The 19,331-nt window shown below is 54.4% G+C and overlaps 1 protein-coding gene across 3 annotated transcripts in view; it reads left to right on the top strand.

Annotated features, from left to right (window-relative positions):
• The first annotated feature begins 8,522 nt into the window (after window positions 1–8,522).
• Window positions 8,523–19,331, top strand: part of NTNG2 (netrin G2) — a 61,342-nt gene continuing 50,533 nt past the window's right edge. For all 3 annotated transcript variants that reach the window (XM_063082411.1, XM_063082410.1, XM_063082409.1), the window contains exon 1: window positions 8,523–8,735. In XM_063082411.1, coding sequence (XP_062938481.1) covers window positions 8,523–8,735 — 213 coding nt within the window. The remainder of the gene's footprint in view (window positions 8,736–19,331) is intronic.

Raw genomic sequence — 19,331 nt, 5'->3', positions numbered from 1 at the left:
GGGCATGGCCACCACCAAGCAAGACAGGGCGCGACTGAGCTGCACGGCCCAGGGAGATGGGCATGGAGCTGGGGCTGGCAAGCCCAGTCTGCTCGAAGAGCATTAGCCCCCTGCTTCTGCAAAGAGAAGTTTATCCAACAAAATGCAGGCGAGCAAAGAACATCCTGCCTTATGTGTCTCTTGTTGTAGGCAGTGCACATCTTGGGAGATGTGTGGATGAAAGGTGCCATATAAAATGCAATCAATTATGAATCACCATTACTGAATTAATCACATGTATGATTAATACTGTAATAATAATTAATGGGAATATGGTCTAGAGATTAGTGCGGAGAACTGGCAAGGAGGAGTTGGAGTGCTTCTCATAGCCTCTGCTACTGCCTGGAGGTATCTCACCTGGGGCACAGCCCTGGGCACGGGCTGTGGTCTCTCTGGCCCCACCCCTGCCTTGGCTGTAGAAGTAAGGGCCCAGGGATGTCTTGAAACCCCGCGATGGTCCTGGGCTAGTTCATAGGATATTACAGTCGCATCTCAACTGTTCAAGGTCAAGGAGACAAAGAGTTTTCTTGGAGAATCAAAATCTTGGTCTGGCACCAGCAAATAGCGAACGGAGCCTAGGGGCAGAAACGCAGTAGGGGGTGGCTTCTGAGCTTGCCCTTGACTTTAATCAGCACTATGGGCTTATTTTATATCTGTCCATCCTTTTGTCTGTCTGCATCAGGATTTGCCTTCTCTCAGAAATCCCCAGAGGTCTTGGACCTCATCTGCTACCGCTCATTGTAAAGCTAGTAGATTATTTTTGTGTGTGACTTTACGATTTCCTCTTACTCTCAATCCCATGCAAAGGAGTCCAGCAACACAGAAAGAATATATATAATAAAGCATGTAGCTCCCCCATCTCCCCAGTTCATACCTTGGTGTGTATCTTCATATACACCCACACACAAAGGATTATACACAAATCCTTTTTTAAAAAAACATAGATGGAGTACAATTCAATGCATTGTTCTGCGGATGCTTTTTGATAGTAGATTCCACATACACAATTCAAATTAAAAACGTACATTGGAGCCAAAACCCCACCAATGAAGAGGATGATTAGGCTGTTGGTGAGAGGGGAGCCTGTGATTTTTTGTGGGGAGATTCTTTAACACTTTCCTGTCCCTGATGCACAGATTCTTTTCATTACTGGGGAAAGGTAATTTGTCAGAAGGGACCTTAATGAAGTTTAAAAATGAACGTCCCTCCACCACCTCCTCTCTGCACAGCTGGAATCCTATTTGCTTCCCCATCTTGGAAAATAATCACTGTATTGTTCCCTTGAAAGGAATGCTGTCTCCTGGAGGCTGCTGTGGAGTGAGGGCAATTCAGGATTGCAGCACAGGGACCACTCCCCCAGGCAAATGCCCTCGTCATGCAGACAAAGAAACTGAGGGCAAGAGCAGGGAAGTGATCCCCCCCAGGCCACACAGCTAGTTAGGGGCTGAGCCAAGAAAAGCCCATTATCCCGACTCTCAGTCCAGTGCTCTTTCCTCTATCCTGGTTCTGGAACAGGTCCCTAAAAAAGCCCATTGGCATCGGCCTATTGAAGAGGCAGGGAGTATTGGGGGGTGGGGAAGAGGCATTCTAAAAATGGTTACTAGTGGCATGTATCTTTGCATATGGGTCACTCAACCCATCTTGGCAACTATAGTGAGAATGTGCCTGGGTCCCTCCATTGTGTTTAGATGAACTACAAATAAACATCTTCGCCACGTCCCGTTGGCTGTTCCTGACAGCATCTAGTCGCAGTGATGATGGAGGAGCAGGGCGTTTCCCGGGGATTGATGACCCTGCCTGGGGGCGACAGCAGGCTGAGGGCAGACCCGGGTCATCACTCACCCTGTGAGGGAGCCCCACACTGTGCCCTTCACTGCAGCCTGCAGGCTAAATGCTTCAAAATCAAATCACTGAGATCTGTTCTCGTCCTCTTAGGAGCTTCTGCTGGACCCGGGGAGCAGGTAACTTGGGACTGGCCTGCACCTGTTCTCCCGGACCGCCTTGTGGGGTGGGCCCTTCTCCTGTGGGGGGATCTGAGAGCATGTGCAGTTTCCTGTTTTGACCCCTCCTTGGAAAAGGACTTATACAGTTCACAGCTCACAGATGGGGGAAACTGAGGCCCCAAAGCAATTTGTGCCATGCCCCAAGTTAACCAGCAAGTCAGGCGGCAGCAGGCCACCACCTGGGAAGCTGAGAGCCCTGCCTCCCAGGCCAGAGTCTTCTTAGCCGTGTGACCGTGGGCAAGTTACTTAACATCTCTAAGGTTCATCTGTAACTTGGGACTTCGCTAATAGCAGTTATGCCACAGAGCTGATGGGAAGAATCAGTGACTAATGCACATAAACTGGATTGCATGCAGCCTGGCATAAAACAGGTGTTCAATAAATGTATTATTATTTTTATTATTATTATAGCAGATGACAGTCTTCAGTTCTGCATCGTCTGCCTGCTCTGTCACAAGATTCTAAAGGTTATTTAACAGTACAGCCCCCTCTCCGGGTTTAGGGGGAGCCAAGAGCAGGGATGGGTTAAGGCGGAAGGAAGCAGTGGTGGTGCGGTGGGGCCCTGAGATGCCCTATCTTGCTCCCATGCCCAACACCCTCTGTGACCTTGGACCAGTCTCTCTCTCTCTCTTTCTCTCTGTTCTCAGGCCCTTTGTTCTTGATGCATCCATATAACAGTGCTGGCTGCTTCGGTGGGTGCTGCCGTGAGAACCCACCCTGAGTAGACCAGGAGCCCCCGAACACCACATGTGCCTCTGGAAGACCGGGGAAGCTCTGCCCACAGTCCTGGGAGGCAGCCTGGCAGGAAACCTCCAGGGGATTGGAGAGCCCAGGGCTGCCCCGGGTTGCCAGCTCGGTGGCCTCTACCTGGCCTCTGCAGGAGCCCTCCCATGCCCTCCTCCCGTGCTTGCCCCAGAAGGAGGCAGAGAACCCCTTCTCCGAGGCCCCTCCTGCCCCCTACTCCGCGCTCCCTGCAGAGCTTGTTTGGCTTCGTCAAAAGCAGGGCCCATCAGGGTGGAGGCGGCGATGTGTCAGCTGGTATTCAGGCTCTGGTTGTGCGCTCAGATCGCTCCCCCTCCCCATCTCCCCAAATCCACCCACCCACCCCTTTACCCACTGCTTGGGGCCTTCTGGGTGGCAGCACTTCACAGAGAGACAGAGGAGCAGCAGCCTTGAGCCCTTGGCTGTTGGGGGTGGGGGAACTGACTCACTTGGCCCCCTCCCTGGTGCCGATGGGGCGGCCCCCACACCCCTGGGCGCTGGCACCCCGTCAGGCCCCCCGGGTTTTGGAAAAAGGAAGCTGCAGCCCCGCCACGCCTGACCCGAGCCGGCTGAGGATGCGCCCTGCGCGCAGGGACCCGCCGGCCCCCGGGTGGGGAGGAGATGTTTAGGCAGCGACCCTCAGAGCAGGCTCGCTCCCGCGGCCGCCTGCCGGGTCCACCCTGGCCGCGGGCCCGCCGGGACGCCCCTCCCCGGGCCGTGGCGCGTCCCCCGAGTCTCGCAGTATTTCCCTCCTGCTCCTTTAAGAAGACCGCTGCTCCATGGTGGGATGGTGTGTTCGAGCCGCACAGAGGAAGTTACGCAGCCCGGATCAGACCGAGAGATAAAAGCCGCGATGGTGATCGTGAGTGACGGCAAGAGGATTTAGCCTCGGCATTAACTTGGAGCGGAGTGCAGGGGGGCAGTGACGCGCCCGCCATCTGGCCCGCGCCGCGCCGGGGGGATGCCCCGGCGCCCGGACGAGCAGCGGCGAAGCCCACCCGGGCCGGGGGCGGCCCGGAGCCCGAGCGCGGGTCCTCTCCGAGCCGCCCGGGGGGTCCAAAAAGTTTGCACTTGTTAGCGGTGACCCCCCGCCCGGCCCGGGCGGGCGATGCGGGCGGCGCGGGCGGCCCCCTCCCCCGGCGCGCGGCTCCGGGACGCCTGCGGGCGGCACCCCCGGCGGCAGGAGGGCCCCCCGGCCCCGATGTGACGGCGGCGGCGCGGGGACGAGCAGCGGCTCGCAGCCCTCCGGCCCTCGCCCCCACCCAGCGCCAGCCAGCCGGGGAGGCGGAGCGCCCGAGGGTGGCGGTCCTCGGCCTCCCGGGTCTCCGCTCCGGGAAGCTGCTCCGAGCTGGGGTAAGGCGGGCGGGGAGGGGACGCCGCGGCTCTGCCAGCCTGCTTTCGTTTCTTAAGGGCTTCGGTGACCGTGCAGGTTTCGCGGGGCCCAGGAGCCACTTAGAGCCGCCCAGCCAAGGCTCGGATGCAAAAGTTATTTGGTAGCGGCTGTTCCTAGCGCAGGACTGGAGTCGCCCGGAGAGGGGTGTGTGTGCGCGACGGTAGCAGCATCTTAAAGGAGTCGCTTGTCTTCCTGGCTGGCTTCCCCCCCGGGTCCTTTTCCGTCGTGTGTCCGTGTGTGTGTGTGTGTGTTGGGGGGTGGGGGGGTGGATGTTGCAAGAATGCTCGGATGTGTTCATGAAAAAAACGAACCGTTCTCTCGCGCCATTCCCCCTCCCCAATTTAATCGCCACCCCCTGGAGCCACCCATCCCATGCCCGCCCATCTCCCTGCAAACTGGGGAAGGCGTGAGTTGCACAGAGAAACTCACGGCCAGCCCCAGCCGCAGCTGGAAACTTCCTTCTGTGCCGTGGAGGGGCTGGGGGCAGGGGCCGGCTTGGGGCAGGTGCGGAGTCCAACCTCCAACCGGTGGCGCGCAGGTGGGCAAGCCGAGGCGGCGGAAAGGCGGGAAGAGGGCGGCGGGCTCGCGGGGGGCGCCCGCCCGAGAGTAAGGCGCCCGTCTGGGCGGGGGGGCGGCGGCGGCAGGGTCGCTGCTGGTGGCTCCGTGGCTTTTAATTGAGAGGCGGTGCCAGATGCGGGGCACCTCGGTGCCGGCCGGGCCTTTATTAAACGTGTCATTATTAATTGCTCTCGTGGCTTGCACACAACTTCGGAAAGACAGAAAGCAGCCGCGGGTCTGCCGGCCTCGGCCGCGGGCAATGAGCCCCTTTTGCAGCCGGCCCGAAGCGCGGACGCGACCCCGACGCCGGCCCGCGGGGATCCCTCCGCGCAGCCCGGCAGCCCCGCCCAGGCCTCCCGCCCGCGTCGCGCCCCCCGCGCCCAACTTTCCGAGGCTCCCAGGCCTTCGAGAGGGCGTGGGGGGAGCCGGGGTCTGGAGAAAGCGCTCGTTCCGGAGCGGGGGGCACCTACAAGACCCCGCCCGGGGCGGGGACGGGAAGGTGACCCTGGGCTGATCCGGCTCCCCTTTCCTTCCTCGCCCCCCACCCCATCTCCCGAAGTCAGGTTTCAGCCCCCTCCGCATCCCCGCTGGGAAGGGAGAGGGAACCTCGGGGTGCACGGGGTCCCCCGAGGACGCCCCAGCACCCCCGTCCGGTGCCTCCCCAGGGGCCCCGCGACCGCCGGGGCAAGTGTCCCACGAGGCGAGGGCGCAGCCGGCAACTCCGAGAGGAGCCTGTCCGCGAGCCCAGCCAGCTCCGAGAGGCGCTAATTCAATAAGACAGAGAAATCGGAGTTCAGAAATCCGGATAAAATCTAATTTTCGGATTTTAATGCCCCGGCTATCAGGTCCCCTCCGCCCCCTCGGTTCCTGAGGACTCTTAAAAGAAAATAACACGCGTTGATTCCATTTGTTCCTGGGAGCTGCAGTTTCCTAACAATATCAGGCGCAGATTTATTTTCCACGGAGAAAACGATCCAGCGGGATCCAACCCCTTCCTCTGAAATTCCCCCCGCCGGCTCGTCACTCCGCCCCGTTATCCCGGGGACTGTCGCGCCCCCTCCCCTCCCCTTTTTTCTTTTTTTTTTTTTTGGCAAAAGCTGTAGTATGAGCGTGCTGAGCTCCCCACCCACCCTGCGGTGCCAGCAACGCCCAGTTGATTGACGGCTTGTAAACACGTTTGTTCTCCGGCAGATTTTGTTGTTGGCTCCCCCCACCCCCCCGCACCTCGTTTTCCAGGGAACGCGTGGCGTTTAAGCCAACAGAACTGCAAAGCAATGAATGAACGTGCGCGTTGCGCCGCACCCTCGCCCCGGCTCCCCGGGCCCCTGCGCCGGCCCCGAGTCCAGCGAGCACCATCCAGGCCCCGGGCAGCCTCCGGTCCTGCAGAGGAAGGACGCCCGCAGCCGGGCCCTCCTTGCGAGCCGCAGCCCGGCGGGCGCCCTGCGGGTGCCCGGCACAGTCGGGAGCTCCCTACCTGTTCGTGAACAGTTGGGAGTCGGCTGCTGGCTGAATTCATTAGGGACGTGCTGTTTTCTGGGCATCCAAACCTTTGCCGGCCGCGCTATTTTATTTTTACTACATTTCTGGGGTTGTAAAAATAGACGCTGGCCACGTTCTTTCTGAGAGTTTTCTAGCAAGGAGCGCATTCGAAGCCGGGCAGGCTCTGTAAGGGGTTTTCTCTTCAAACAAACAGCCAGAGCTGGGGCGTGAAGATGCGGTCCTGGCTGGGTTATCATTCATCTCCATTGGGCGTCCTTCAGCCAGAGAGAGGGGTAGGGGTCGCCTTAATGCAGATGGATGAGTCCCCGGGCCTGCAGACGTAGGGTGCTGACCGGGGGCTTCTCCCCAGCCAGGTGCTGAGCTGCCTGCCACACACAGGCTGGCAGTGTCCACCCCTCTGGTTTGTCCTATTTGGCAGTAGCGTGTTTGTGCCTGGGTGGAGAATGGGGTTTCACCAAAACACAGTTAACTCTTCAGGGACCTTCCATGTACAATAGCTGGAGAGGATATCAGTTGAGAGTCAGGCCGAGATTTAACACCAATGCCGGGGAGGTTTGGATAATCATAGGTATAATAACCAGAATAATTAATAACACAGGCGCTTCTGCTGTAAGTCACTGCAGTAACCTTTGCCCTATAGGCCAATATTTTTGGCCAGAATCCCATGCTGGCTAGACTCAAATTCTCCCCGTGATATATCAAGTGTCTGGGAACACACCACATTACTGGAGTCATGTATTTCCCATTGTCCCATTCATATTAATTATATCTATTTTGGCTTTTGAATAAGTACCAGAAGCTTCAAATAGTAAAGCAATGATTATAATAGTGATCGGTTTATAAATATACCCTCTGAGGATGATTGTAACATGTTGGCCTTGGCCAGAAAATCTAATAGGACAAAACATTGTCACTTTTGTGGCAGTCTTCAATATCCCTGGTTTCTTATAGTTCAAAAAATTAAATTCCCCATGTCAGATTGTGCCTATGATTGGGGAGGTGGTTACCAGTGCGCGCTTCTCAGTTGCTGGCCTACATGTAGACCACTCTGTTCATCTGTACCTGTAGGTACGGTCTACCTGCACCTGTAGTTACAGCCTCTTCTCTGCCTTTAACAACTTTGACATTTTGACTTGTCAATCATGGTATTTTAAAGCAACCGTTAAATCTTGGCTGCTGGAGATGCTTTAGAAAGTCTCTGACCCCAAAGCAGGGGCACTTCTGCTGAACTAACAGCCCCATAAATGATGAGAAAATGCATCGCCTTTTAAATAATGGGCCCCATCTCCAAATGTGCAACTCTGATTTTAATAAAAATAACCCAGTTTTCTCAGAAGAGCTTGCTAGTGCAGCCTCATTTTTTGCACATTTTGCCGGAGAGCTTTTGTTCTTAGACATCTCTACTCCCCCCACCCCTTTTAATTTGTTGCAGGTGTTGTTGCTAATGAGCTCTTTTTCCTCCCCTCTTACAAGGAAAAACAAGCCAGAGCCCAGGTACCTGGATGGACTGAGAGCTGAAGTCTCAGAAACTTCATAATAAGTTGCCGATGGCGACCAGCCAAGGGCAGCTGGCCCCCATTAGTTCCTGTCCGCACCAAAGTAGAACCAAATAACCTTCTCCCCAGTTCATACCTCAGTAGCTCTTTATTTTCCAGTCCAGTCACTTTAAGCCCATCTGAAAAGAAATCTCTTTTATTGGTCTGAGACGCCGAGTCCAGTCCCAAAGAGGGAGCATTTCCAGCTAACATGCACACCTCCTGATTTTATTTTATCTTTACAACACAGGCCGGAGTGTTGTTTTGCAGTTGTGTTGAGCACATCACGCATTAAGGGCCCTTTAAAGACCTGGATTGATTGGAAGGACAAAAATTAAAAGCAATCTGATCCGGCCTCATGCCGGATCCCTGCGGATTTTCTCCTTATCCCATTTCCATCCACGGTCACAATTTGAGAGTCTGCCTGATTTGATCAGATCCACCTCCGGGAGAAATGTAATGCCAAGGTTAGGAGGACACAAAGTTATGGGCAACTTTTAGATCTGCCCATCAACAGTCTGAGAAACGCTGGCTCTGAATTTTCTGTATTGGCCTTTTGGAAAAAACAAGTTCCTCGCTGTTTGCAAACCTGCAGCGCTTGAGTCCCTGGGACATCCCGGCCACCATCGCCTGGTAGATGTGGCATTTCCATGCTGAGGCCGCGAGTCCCTCCTGACTCCGTCGCTGCCTCTCTGGGGCCTCTCTGGCTGCACCCCTGCGGACCGCGCAGCCATGCTGCACCTGCTGCTGCTCTGCCTGCACTGCCTCCCGCTGGCCTCTGGGGACTACGACATCTGCAAATCCTGGGTGACCACAGATGAGGGCCCCACCTGGGAGTTCTATGCCTGCCAGCCCAAGGTGATGCGCCTGAAGGACTACGTCAAGGTGAAGGTGGAGCCCCCGGGCATCACGTGCGGAGACCCCCCTGAGAGGTTCTGCTCCCATGTAAGTTAGCCCACTGCGGTTCTCTTTGCTCAGGCCAAGTGGGAGGGGGTCTGGGACAGACCCTTGGGGTGGGTGAGCAGAGTGGGAGGACCATGCTGCAAGGCTGACTTTCTGCATCTTGGATTGGTACCAGGTCTTTGTCCCACCTTGGAAATATGCCAAAGCAAAGGCCAGCCTGAGGATTCTGGGGTCATCTGACATTGTTCTCTGGGGTGGGGGCATTCTTAGCCAGCTGACCACTGATTGTTTCCTCTCAGGAAGACCATAGAATTCAGAGTTCCCCAGCCTCAAAGGTAAGCTCCGCCTCCCTTGTAGGAAGTCAGCATTCCTGGTGGACCGGCGAGTGAGTGAGATGCTGTTTGCAATGTTACACTCCAGCCTCCTCTGTCCATGCCTTCTGTGTGCAGCCTCCTAGCCACTCACTCCAATCCAGCAGACACTATTGTGAGGCCAGGATGTGCTGAGTCCTAAGCAGGCACTTTGCAGAGGAAGGTTTGATGGAAGCTCGGGGGGATTCATGAAGGAGGAAGGTGAGATTCAGGCCAGGATGGACAGTGCAGCTGGTTCCCTTTCCAAATCTGTCCCTCTGTGCAATGACCACAGTCACTGGTTAAGTCAGGGGGAAGGCGGACAGAGGTTCAGGCATTGTCACTTGTGCACCTAGTCAGAGAAGAAGGGGTCTTAGAGGCAAGGAGTGTTTCAGTACTAAAGCAATGTTAACACCAAAAACAACTGCAGTAATAATAGCAGAGATCACTTGAGGCGAGCCCCTTGAGTGTGGGCTGAGCTGAATTTGCGTCATTCTGTGGAATCCTCCCCTCAGCTAAGCCAGGTCGATCCTGTGTTGTATAAAGTGGGAGTTTTAGGGCGTGGGCTCTGGACCAGTGATGTTTCTGGGCTTCTGTCCTGTCATCTGTGAAATGGGTGCGCACTCAGGGTCGTTGTGTGAAGTTAATGGCTTAATTAATACACAGAAAGTGTTCAAAATAGGATCTGGCCCACTGCATACAAGTGGGGAAACTGAGGCAGTAGGAGTGAAGGCATTTGGCCAAGGTCACATGCCAGGAAGTGGTGAAGTTATGATTCAAGCTTAGAGTTGTCTGGCTCCAAAGTCACTGAGCTAAACTGCCTTCCTAGAGCTGCTTTCCCACCAGGCAGTGCTCTGGGGGACCCTCCCCACCAGGAGGCTGGGCAGGGCAGCCCACAAGAGGGGCTCAGTGTCATCCTGGGGCTGCTGGGGCCTTTGAAAGTCCTTGGGGGAGCCTCTAGGTCTCTGTATTTATGGGGGGCTGGCAGTATCCCCACCCTGGGCTTCTGAGGACATCCCAATCCCATGGGGCAGCTTCAGTCACATCACAGAGCAGTCAGCCTGGGAAAGTGGCTTCCCACTCGGGCTTGTCAGTGGTGATAAGGCTGTCACCGTGGGCGGTGGCTGGGCTGGGGCCAGCTGGGGAGAGGGGGAGGGAAGGAGGAAAGGATAGGCAGCACAGAGCCAGGAGCCAGGACTGGAGAGGCTGTGGGCATCACTGCACTGGGCACCACGGGGCTTCACTGGCTCAGGGACAGGCAAGGGGGCTGGGCCCTGAATGTCAGGGATAAGACCAGGGTGGGAGCCCAGTTCTGAGCCCACATCTCGGTGTGTGTGAGGCTTCTCCACATACTCCCTGGGAAGAGTCAACCTCTGCCTCTTGTATTAGAGTCTTGACTGTTTTGTTTTTTCTCTTAAATATTAATTATTGCCTTAATATGCTGGGGTGGGGAGGGGAGATAGTTTGTAATTCATAGGACCAGCTTCTGGTCAAGGGCTTGAGGGATGGAGACGACCATCAGGTGCAAATCCAAGGCCCTCTCCTGGCTACAGCTGGCTCAGGATGCCCTTGGCCCTGGACTTCTGCCCCGTGTCCGCCCTCAGACACAGGACCCAGTGCAGCTGCCCTGGGGAGGTGGTCCCCCTCCCAGTCCTGATGCTGAGCCTGAGCCCAGGCTGCTGTCCTCGAGCCCTGGGGTCTTGAAGGAGCCCCCACCCCCTTGCCTTTGCCCTCTCCCGGGAGGACGGGGAGGAGGGCAGGGGAGAGAGAACGGCATCTCCGAGATCTCCTGCATTAGTGAGCCCTCAGTGTCTCGCCACCTGTTTGATGGACTTAAATATTTCATTCTGGGCTGCCATCCGGCTCTGCCTTTGATTACAAATGTGCAGCTGATGAGTACGTGGACGCTGCCTCAGCAAGCGGAGGGCAGCCTTTTGGGGGACCGGCTTTTGCAGGGGAGGGGGTCACGTCCAGACAGATCTGGATTCAAACGTCGACGCTGCTGTCTGTGGTGGCTCCCCCTGGGCATGTCCTGCATGTGTCTCATTTAATCTCCTCTAGGGTGCTCTGAGATGGGTCCTATTCTAATCCCATTTTAGGGATTAGCAAGGGCTGCCTAAGTCCTGCCAAGGTCACTCAGTTTAGAAGGCAGGCAGGAACTTGTCCTTTGCCGGGACCCGGCTTACCCACCAGGCAGCACGGCCTTCCCTCTCAGAGCTTCTGACCTCTCTGAGCTTCAGTTTCTTTCTCTGTTAAGAAGAGATAATACTTTAGGACTGTTCCGGTACCAGCCAGCGAGTGTGGCCGGCCACACAGGCCCAGGGAACATGCTGGCACATAGTAAGTACTCAGTGTGCGGTAGTTGTTACTGGTGTGTCACTGAGTTTTCTTCTTCCCTGGAAGTTCTCTGCCTCATTCCAGTCTTGAGGACCCCTCACCTTGTATTTCTAGTCTCCAGGCAGCAGGTAGATAGATGCTTGCTCAGGGAGCGTGAACTCCTGCAGCCACGGCAGGTGTTGCTAACCAGCCACCAGGGGGTGCCCTAACCGTGGCCAGACCACCCACTGCCCTCAGCCTTGCAAACGCTCAGTGGGTCCCTTCACCCCACACCCCTCCTGGGTGGCAGGTGCTAGCCTGTCCCTTCATCCAGCCAACTGGAGCACCCTGAGGGTACAAGAGGGGTCAAGGAGAAGCCAGGTTTTTCAGACTTAGGGTGCAGACCCTCTCTCCCAGGTTTCCTGTCCTTGGCAAGGCCACCTAAGAGCTGAATTGTAAATTCCAGCCTGGCGAGGAAGGGGAGGGGGATGAAAGACAAGATAAATGAATAAATAAAAACCTATTGGCTCTAAATGCACAATGGGAATTAATAGGGATGAGTTCTCAACCAAGGATTTTGGGGCAAGGGCAAAATTTCAATGAGGGCTGCAGGAGGAGAGAGACAGCCCCCCCCACCCCCCTTCCCAGGGTCTACCCAAGGAGCTGCAGGGCTGGGGTGGAGGGCACGGCAGTGGGCAAAGGCTCCCAGCCCCTCGCAGTGCACCTGCTGCTCCCAGGACCCCTGCGAGATGGGGAGGGTGGGGTTCGAAATGGGAGCAGACCATAGTGCTCTGCGGGAGGGGTCCCCCACCTGCCGCCTGCGCTACCATGCAAAGGAAGGAAGAACCCCTTTCTTTGTGCCTTGGAGACAAAAGCTAACCACTTGAGACTCAGGAGAAATGGTGAGGCAGGAGAGCGAGACTGAGAGAACCACAGCCCAGGCAGTGCTTAGAGCAAGCCGACAGCCTTGCTGCACACAATGTGGGCCTTAGACTGCACCTTGTTAGAAATGCAGTATCCCAGGCCCCACCCCAGGCCTGCTGAGCCAGGATCTGCATTTTAACAAGAAATCCAGGTGATTCAGGTGCAGGCAGGGTAGGGCCCATCACGGTGGTTGATGAAGGGGCAGGAGGCCTGCGGTTCCCACAGGATCTTAGCAGGTTAAGGGAGAGTCGCTGCAGAGGGAAGAAAGGAGAAGATCAGGAGGGGTGCAGGGCATCCCGAGAGTGAGGGGATGGAGGTGGGAGCTGAGACCCCCAAACGCTGGCCTCCCTCGCCAGGGCTGGGGCCCGGGCTTCACTCTGAGCAAGACCTAATGGTAGGTTCCAGAGAGAGGCAGTGCCATATCCTGGCAAGAGCTACAGACCTAGAATCTGAAGTCCCAAGCTCATATCCCAGCATTGTCACTTGTGGGCTTGGTGATCTGGGCAAGTTGTTTGGGTTCTCCAAGCCTCAGTTTCCCTATCTGTAAAGAGGGATGTGATCATGACTGCATCGCCCACCTCACCAGCCTCTTGGGAGAAGGAAATGCTTCTCTCAAAGTGTCTGAAAGTGCTTAGTCAAGAGTGTAAGTTCTATTCTAGTGTGAGGCTTGAATGTTATCCTTTATCTAATCTTGACCATCTTGATTTTTCCACATTGAAATACATGAACATTAAGCCTTTTATCTAAGGGGGCTCCAGCACACACAGAGGTGCCTCGGTCTTGGTGGACAGGAAAACCAAGAGAAGGCCATGAAGGTGCATCCTTGAACACACTCTTCCCTGGTTAGAACTTGCTTTACCTCATTGCACCTCAGTCTACCCAGTTGCAGAGGGCCCCTTCCCTACCTCAGCGGGTCTGCTGAGCCAATTAAAGCAGATGGCAGGCAGGTTCTGGGGTCCTTGAGCCCCTCCCCACCGGGACATGGAACACTACATGCAGAATCCAGGTCACAGAGGCCACCTCCGCCAGGCCTCTCAATGTTCATGAGATGTTTCCATCTAGCAATGCAGAGCTGACCGGCCCCTGGCTCAGGCCTCCTCCCCCTCCATGTTCCTGGCCCCCAAGCCCAGCCTCGCTCCTCTCACCATCACTGCCCTCAAGCCGGCAGACGTTGCCCAGTCTGCCCTCATGCCAGGCACAGTTGTGAGGGGACAGTGAGATAACGTGTGCAAATTCAAGCAGAGAACAGGAGAGACACAGCAGGCATAAGGACAATACACGGGTGGCAGCCAGTGGGCAAGGCAGGGACCTAATGTGATGGGAGCTGGAGAAGGACAGGATGCACCTCTCCCTATGAGCCCCCCAGCTTGCCCGGAGGCTCCCACCTCCCTGCCCTTGCCCTGCTGTCTCCTCCACCCGGCCCGCCTTCCCTCCCTTCCTGCCTTTGTTTCCAAGGCTTCCACTTTAACCCGCTAACCCTGGCTCACTTCAAGGTTCAGGTTGGACCTCACCTCTTGCAGGAGGCTTGCCCTGACTCTGTAGCCCAGGGGTTTGAGAAGACCCCCATCTGGTTGCATCTGATGACATCCGGTCATTGAGCTCACTAATGTGGCCTAGTGGTTAAGAGCTCAGGCCCTAGGGACAGAGAGACAGAGGTTGGAATCCCATGCTTTGTGACCTTAGGTGTGGTTTAACTTCTCTAAGCCTTGTTTCCTCAGATTGAGGCTGTTAACAGAACGTGCATGAGAGACTGGCATCAGCACGAGGCCTGGCACATAGTAAGCGCTCAGTTCATGGTGGTGGTTAGCGCCAACTCTCTAACTCCTGATGTTTGCTTCCCCCTTGGGCTGTGAACTCCTCCAAGGCAGGGCTGTCTCGCTTGTCTTTGCATCTCCAGCACCTCCCTGTTGACTCAGTCAGTGCCTAGTGTCCTAAACTAATGACTGGGTGGGAGGAAGGACAGTGTGATCCAGAAAGGCTTCTTGGAGGAGGAGGAATTAGGGCTGATTCTTGCAGGGAGAGCTGGGGTTTTGATCAGGACAGAGGAGGCACTGGAAGCCCCTGCTTCTCTCCACTGCAGTCCCTGTTCTGTGGGATCTGCAGTGGGATGAAGCCAGGAGGTTTGCACAACTCTGTCCTGAAGTCAGACGCAGGCGGCTTTGCAGCCTGAGCAGCATCCAGCCCTTAGTTAAAGCCACTCAGTCTATTGAAATGCCCGAGGCAGGACCCAGTCTAGGACAAGAATAGTTCCATGTGATGACATCTTGTTGCACAGTGAAGTCTCCCTCCTGGGGACCAGACAATGAGAAGACGGGGGCAGCGCTGCTGCAGGGGCCAGGGCCTGCAGGGGTCAGGGCTGGCAGAGGTGAGGCCCTGATTCTGACTTTTCTTAAGGGAGTGGGTTTGGGTCCAGACACCACTGGAGTGCAGTGGGGAAGCAAAAGATGCCCCCGGAGGGGACGTCTTTCCAAAGAGTGTCAAAGACTTGGATATTCTAGACCTTTCTGGTTTGCACGTCCCCGCCTTCCCTGGCTCATCTTCCTCTATATTCCCCAGGCTTGGTTTTTAATATAGTTTCCTTTTTCTCCTTTATTTCATGTACTATCACAAGCTGCCTCCAATCCCGTGTGGGCTGAGGCAGACGATGGGCGGATGGATGGACGGACAGGACACACCAGGCTGTGGATGAGAACTCGGCCTTGGGCTCGGGCAGATGGGGCTCATGCCTATCCTGCTCCTCTGGGTTGTGGGACTTGGATAAGTCCCTTGGGACTCCGAGCCTCAGTTTTCTCATCTGAAAATGGGGCTGGTACTAGACCCCACCTCAGGAGAAGTCTGTGCAAATAAGACAAGACAAGTGTGTAAAGCCCTCTGCTGGGTGCCTGGCTCACAAGGAATGCTCCAGGAAAGATTGTTTTTTCATTCTAGAATTTAGCTGGAAGGACAAAAGAAGTAAAAGTAGAAAGTAACAGACGGAAGGTGCCCCTAGGCCGGGCATGCACGGGGGGATCAGCGGTGTGTCCAGAGACGGAGCCTTGAGGGATCAGAAGGGTTTAGAGGAGTGGGGGCCCGGCAGGAGGGATGGTGTGTGCAGAGACACTGGTGGGCATGAGAAAGAGTGTGTGGGTGACAGAGAGGGGACAGGCCACTCCATCTGCTTGTCTCATCAAAGCCCTGGCAGCCTGTGAGCAGGGATGTTACTCTGCCACTTGACAGGTAGGTATCTCGAGGCTTCCCAAGCCTGCTAAATGGTGGCACTGGGATTTGACCTTCCTCTGCCTGGCTCCTAGCCGCTCCCCAGGGTTGGGCAGGATTAGGCCAGGGGCTCTAAGGAGGGAGGGGGAAGGATGGCAGAGGAGGGACAGAGGTGGGAGTCCTGTGCTGGGGGCTAGGCCACAGCTCGCCAGGCTGGCAAAGCAGGTGCTGAGCTGCAGCCCCAGGAGCAGGTGGGCAGCCACGCTGCTCCTACCACACACAGCCCAGGACCCAGGCTCGCCTGCCTCGACCTGGCCAGGACCCCTGTGGCCCATGCAGGGGGCTGGCTCCCTCCTGGAGGGGACGGGGCGACAAGGCAAGTGAGAAATGGCAGACGTTGCAGGAACCAGCTCTGTTCGGCTTTGGTTTGCAGGATCTGATTTGTTTTTCATCAGCAGCAGATTTGCTTAAATATAGGAAAATGTGTTTCTGATTCCCCAAGCACACACCAACTGCTGGCAGGGTCGGCGTGGGAGAGCCAAGCAGATGCAAGGATGGGAGCCAAGAGTTCTAGGCCCCGCAAAGGGAGACCTTGGCTGCTGGGAGACCAAGGCCAAGCCCCTTAGCCTCAGTTTCCCCAGCTGTACAACAACGGGGCTTGGCTAGATTAACCAGTTCATTCAGTGTTCCTGGGTGATTGCCAGATATGTCCTGGGACTTTGGAGAAATCTAGGTTGGTCACAGACAAACCAATAAACTCCAGTGCAGATAGAGGGGTTCCAAATGTGTACCCTGCATCTAGGCATCACTGAGCATTTTTTTTTAATTAAAAAAATTTTTTTAATTGAAGAGAAATTCCTGTAACATAAAATTAACCAGTTAAAATTTTTTTATTATAATAAAATATATCTAATATAAAATTTGCCTGTTTAACTATTTTGAAGTAAACAATTTAGTGGCATTTAGTACATTCACAAGGTTGTGCAACCACTGTCTCTATTTAGTTCCAAGACATTTTTATCGCCTTGTAAGGAAACCCTGTCCCCATGAAGGACTCACTGCTCATTCCTCCCTCCTTCAGCCCCTGGCAACCACTAGTGTGCTCTTTGTCCCTATGGATTGGTATGAAATTTGGCATTTTGTACAAATGGAATCATGCAATATGTGACTTTTTTGTGTCTGCCTTCTTTCACTTAGCAAAATGTTTTTGAGATTCATCCACATTGTAGCATGTTATCAGTGCTTCATTCCTTTTCATGGCTGAATAATATTCCATTGCATGGACATACCACATTTTGTGTATCCATCCATCAGTTTATGGTCTTTTGGGTTGTTTGCATTCTGGCTGTCATCAACAATGTTGCTATGAACATTTGTGTACAGGTTTTTTGCAGGGGCATATGTTTTCATTCCTCTGGGGTATATTTCTAGGAGTAGAGTTGCTGGGTCATGTGATAATTCTATGTTTTCGTGTGTGGGAACTGCCAAACTGTTTTCTGCAGAGGCTGCACCATGTTACATTCCCTCCAGCACTGTACGAGGGTTACGGTTTTTCCACATCCTCACCAACACTTGCTATTTTCTGGTTTTGTGTTTTATTATCATGGCCAACCTAGTGGGTATGAAGTGGTATCTCATTATGGTCTTGATTTGCATTTTCCTGCTGGCTAATGATGTTGGGCAGCTTTTCATGTGCTTATTGGGCATTTATGTATCATCTTCAGATAAATGTACATTCAAGTCTTTTGCCCATTATTCAATCAGGTTGTCTTTTTGTTGTTGAGTTGTACATGTTCTTTACATATTCTGGATACTGAACCATTATCAGATATATATTAGAAAATATTTCCCCCCATTCTGTGGATTGTCTTCTTACTCTCTTGCCTGTATCTTTTAATGCACAAAAATTTTTAATTTTAATTTTAATAAACTTCAATTTATCTAGTTTTTCCTTTTGTTGCCTGTGCTTTTGGTGTCATATCTAAGAAACCATTGCTAAATCCAAGGTCATGAGTATTTGCCCCTGTGTCTTCTTCTAAGACTTTATAGCTCTTGTATTAGGTCTTCGATCCATTTTGAGATAATCTTGTATATGGTGTAAGGCACATTCTTTTGCATGTGGACATCCAGTTTTCCCAGCAACCTTTGCTGAACAGACTATTCTTTCCCCCATCGAATGGTCTTGGCACCCTTGCCAAAAATCAGTTGATCATAGATATACAGGATATTTCTGGACTCTCAAATCTTCCATTGAGGCAGTGAGCATCCTATATGCAGTACTTCATCAGACCCTCCCCAATATCCACGGTAGAAGCTACTATTATCCTATCGTGCCCATTTTATAGATGAGGAAACTGAGACTCCAGTACTGAGTGGCAGAGTCAAGGCTCAAACTCAGATTCCAGCCATTTGATGGACAATGCCACCAGGAACAGAGAAGAGAGGAAAGCCCAAACGCTTTCTCTCCCTCCCTCCTTTTCTCCCTCTTTTCCTTTCCTCTTTTCCTAATATGTCTTTGAGGCTGAGATGTTGACTTTGATTCTCAGAGGAAGGTAATTGGGGAGGGGGTGCTGTGACTTCTTTCTGGTCTCCAAATATTTCTCCAGCTTCCTCTTCACCTCCTCCCATGCTTGCTCAGCCGGCCACCAAATTCTGTGTCTCCACCTTTGTCACACAGGTGGTGTTTGCACATAGTAGGTGCTAAATAAATGCTGAAGATAATTATCCCTCATCTCAAATAGAGAGTGCAACTTAGAAGGTGTCTTAGAGATTTTCTTAGACCAGAGGGACCCATAGCTATAAGCACCGTACAGTGGAGCCAACTGCTCAGGGGAAAGTGGGCCCTGGAGCCTGGCCCTCGACCCCACCCCCAGGTCCCTGAGCCCCCCACCCCACCCCTAGGAAATCCCAGGCTCCTGTGAACACAATATGAAGCCACTGATGGAGTCCAACCCCCCTCATTTCCTACCTGGGAAACTGAGGCCCAGAAGGGTGGGGTGACTTCCTTGAGCCCCCAGTGGGGGAGCATCAGACCCTGAAAGCTCTGCCATAGGCTGTGGCTTTCCCAGCAGAGTGGACCGGAGCCTTGGGGACAGGAGGCATTCTACACCAGGTCTCTGTCCACGCACTCGGGCCCTGCATTTGACCTCACAGGGTGGCATCTGGTGGAGGGACCTGGGACACTTGCCTGGAAGCCACCTGCAGCCAGCTAGGTGCTGGAGCTGCTCCTTCAGGGTCGGTGAGGTTAACACATTCACTATCTGGTCTGCTTAGGGGAGCTCCCAGGTGTATGTTGGCACTGGTGACTAAGGCACTCCTCAGAGCTGGCTCCAGAGGTCCCCGAGGGGACCAAGACCCCTCCCCCATACCTGCAAGCTGTGGTTCTCCCTGTGGTGGCAGGTGACAGGTGGGCAAGGCCCAGGTGAGGCAGGATAGGATGGTGGTGGGAATGTTGTGATCACTACAAAGTCAGCATCTGAGATCCCCCCATGGCGTCAGGTTGGGGTCGTGTGCTGGTCAGCTGGGAGCCCAGGGGATACGCTCCTTTGTCCTGCCACACGCTGGCGCATCCTCAGCATGCCCTGCATCACAGTGATTGGGTGCCAGGCACTGTGCAAACTTTCACAACCTCCCAAAATGTCCGAGACGGGTCACAGCTCAGATGAGGAAAGGGGGCTCAGAGAGGTGGAGAGACTTACCTAGGTTTGCACAGCCAAAGCCAGCATGCGTCTCCAGGGCCCCGCCCACTGTCCTTCCTGCCTGGTTCTGTAACACAGGTGTCTGCATGGCTGTCCTCAAACTGGGAGGTCCAGGGGCGGAACTTCACTGAGTAGTCACAAAGGGGTCCCTCACT

Source organism: Cynocephalus volans, chromosome 17, assembly GCF_027409185.1.
Source record: "Cynocephalus volans isolate mCynVol1 chromosome 17, mCynVol1.pri, whole genome shotgun sequence".
Taxonomy (NCBI): domain Eukaryota; kingdom Metazoa; phylum Chordata; class Mammalia; order Dermoptera; family Cynocephalidae; genus Cynocephalus; species Cynocephalus volans.
This window is presented reverse-complemented; position numbering and strand designations above follow the sequence as displayed.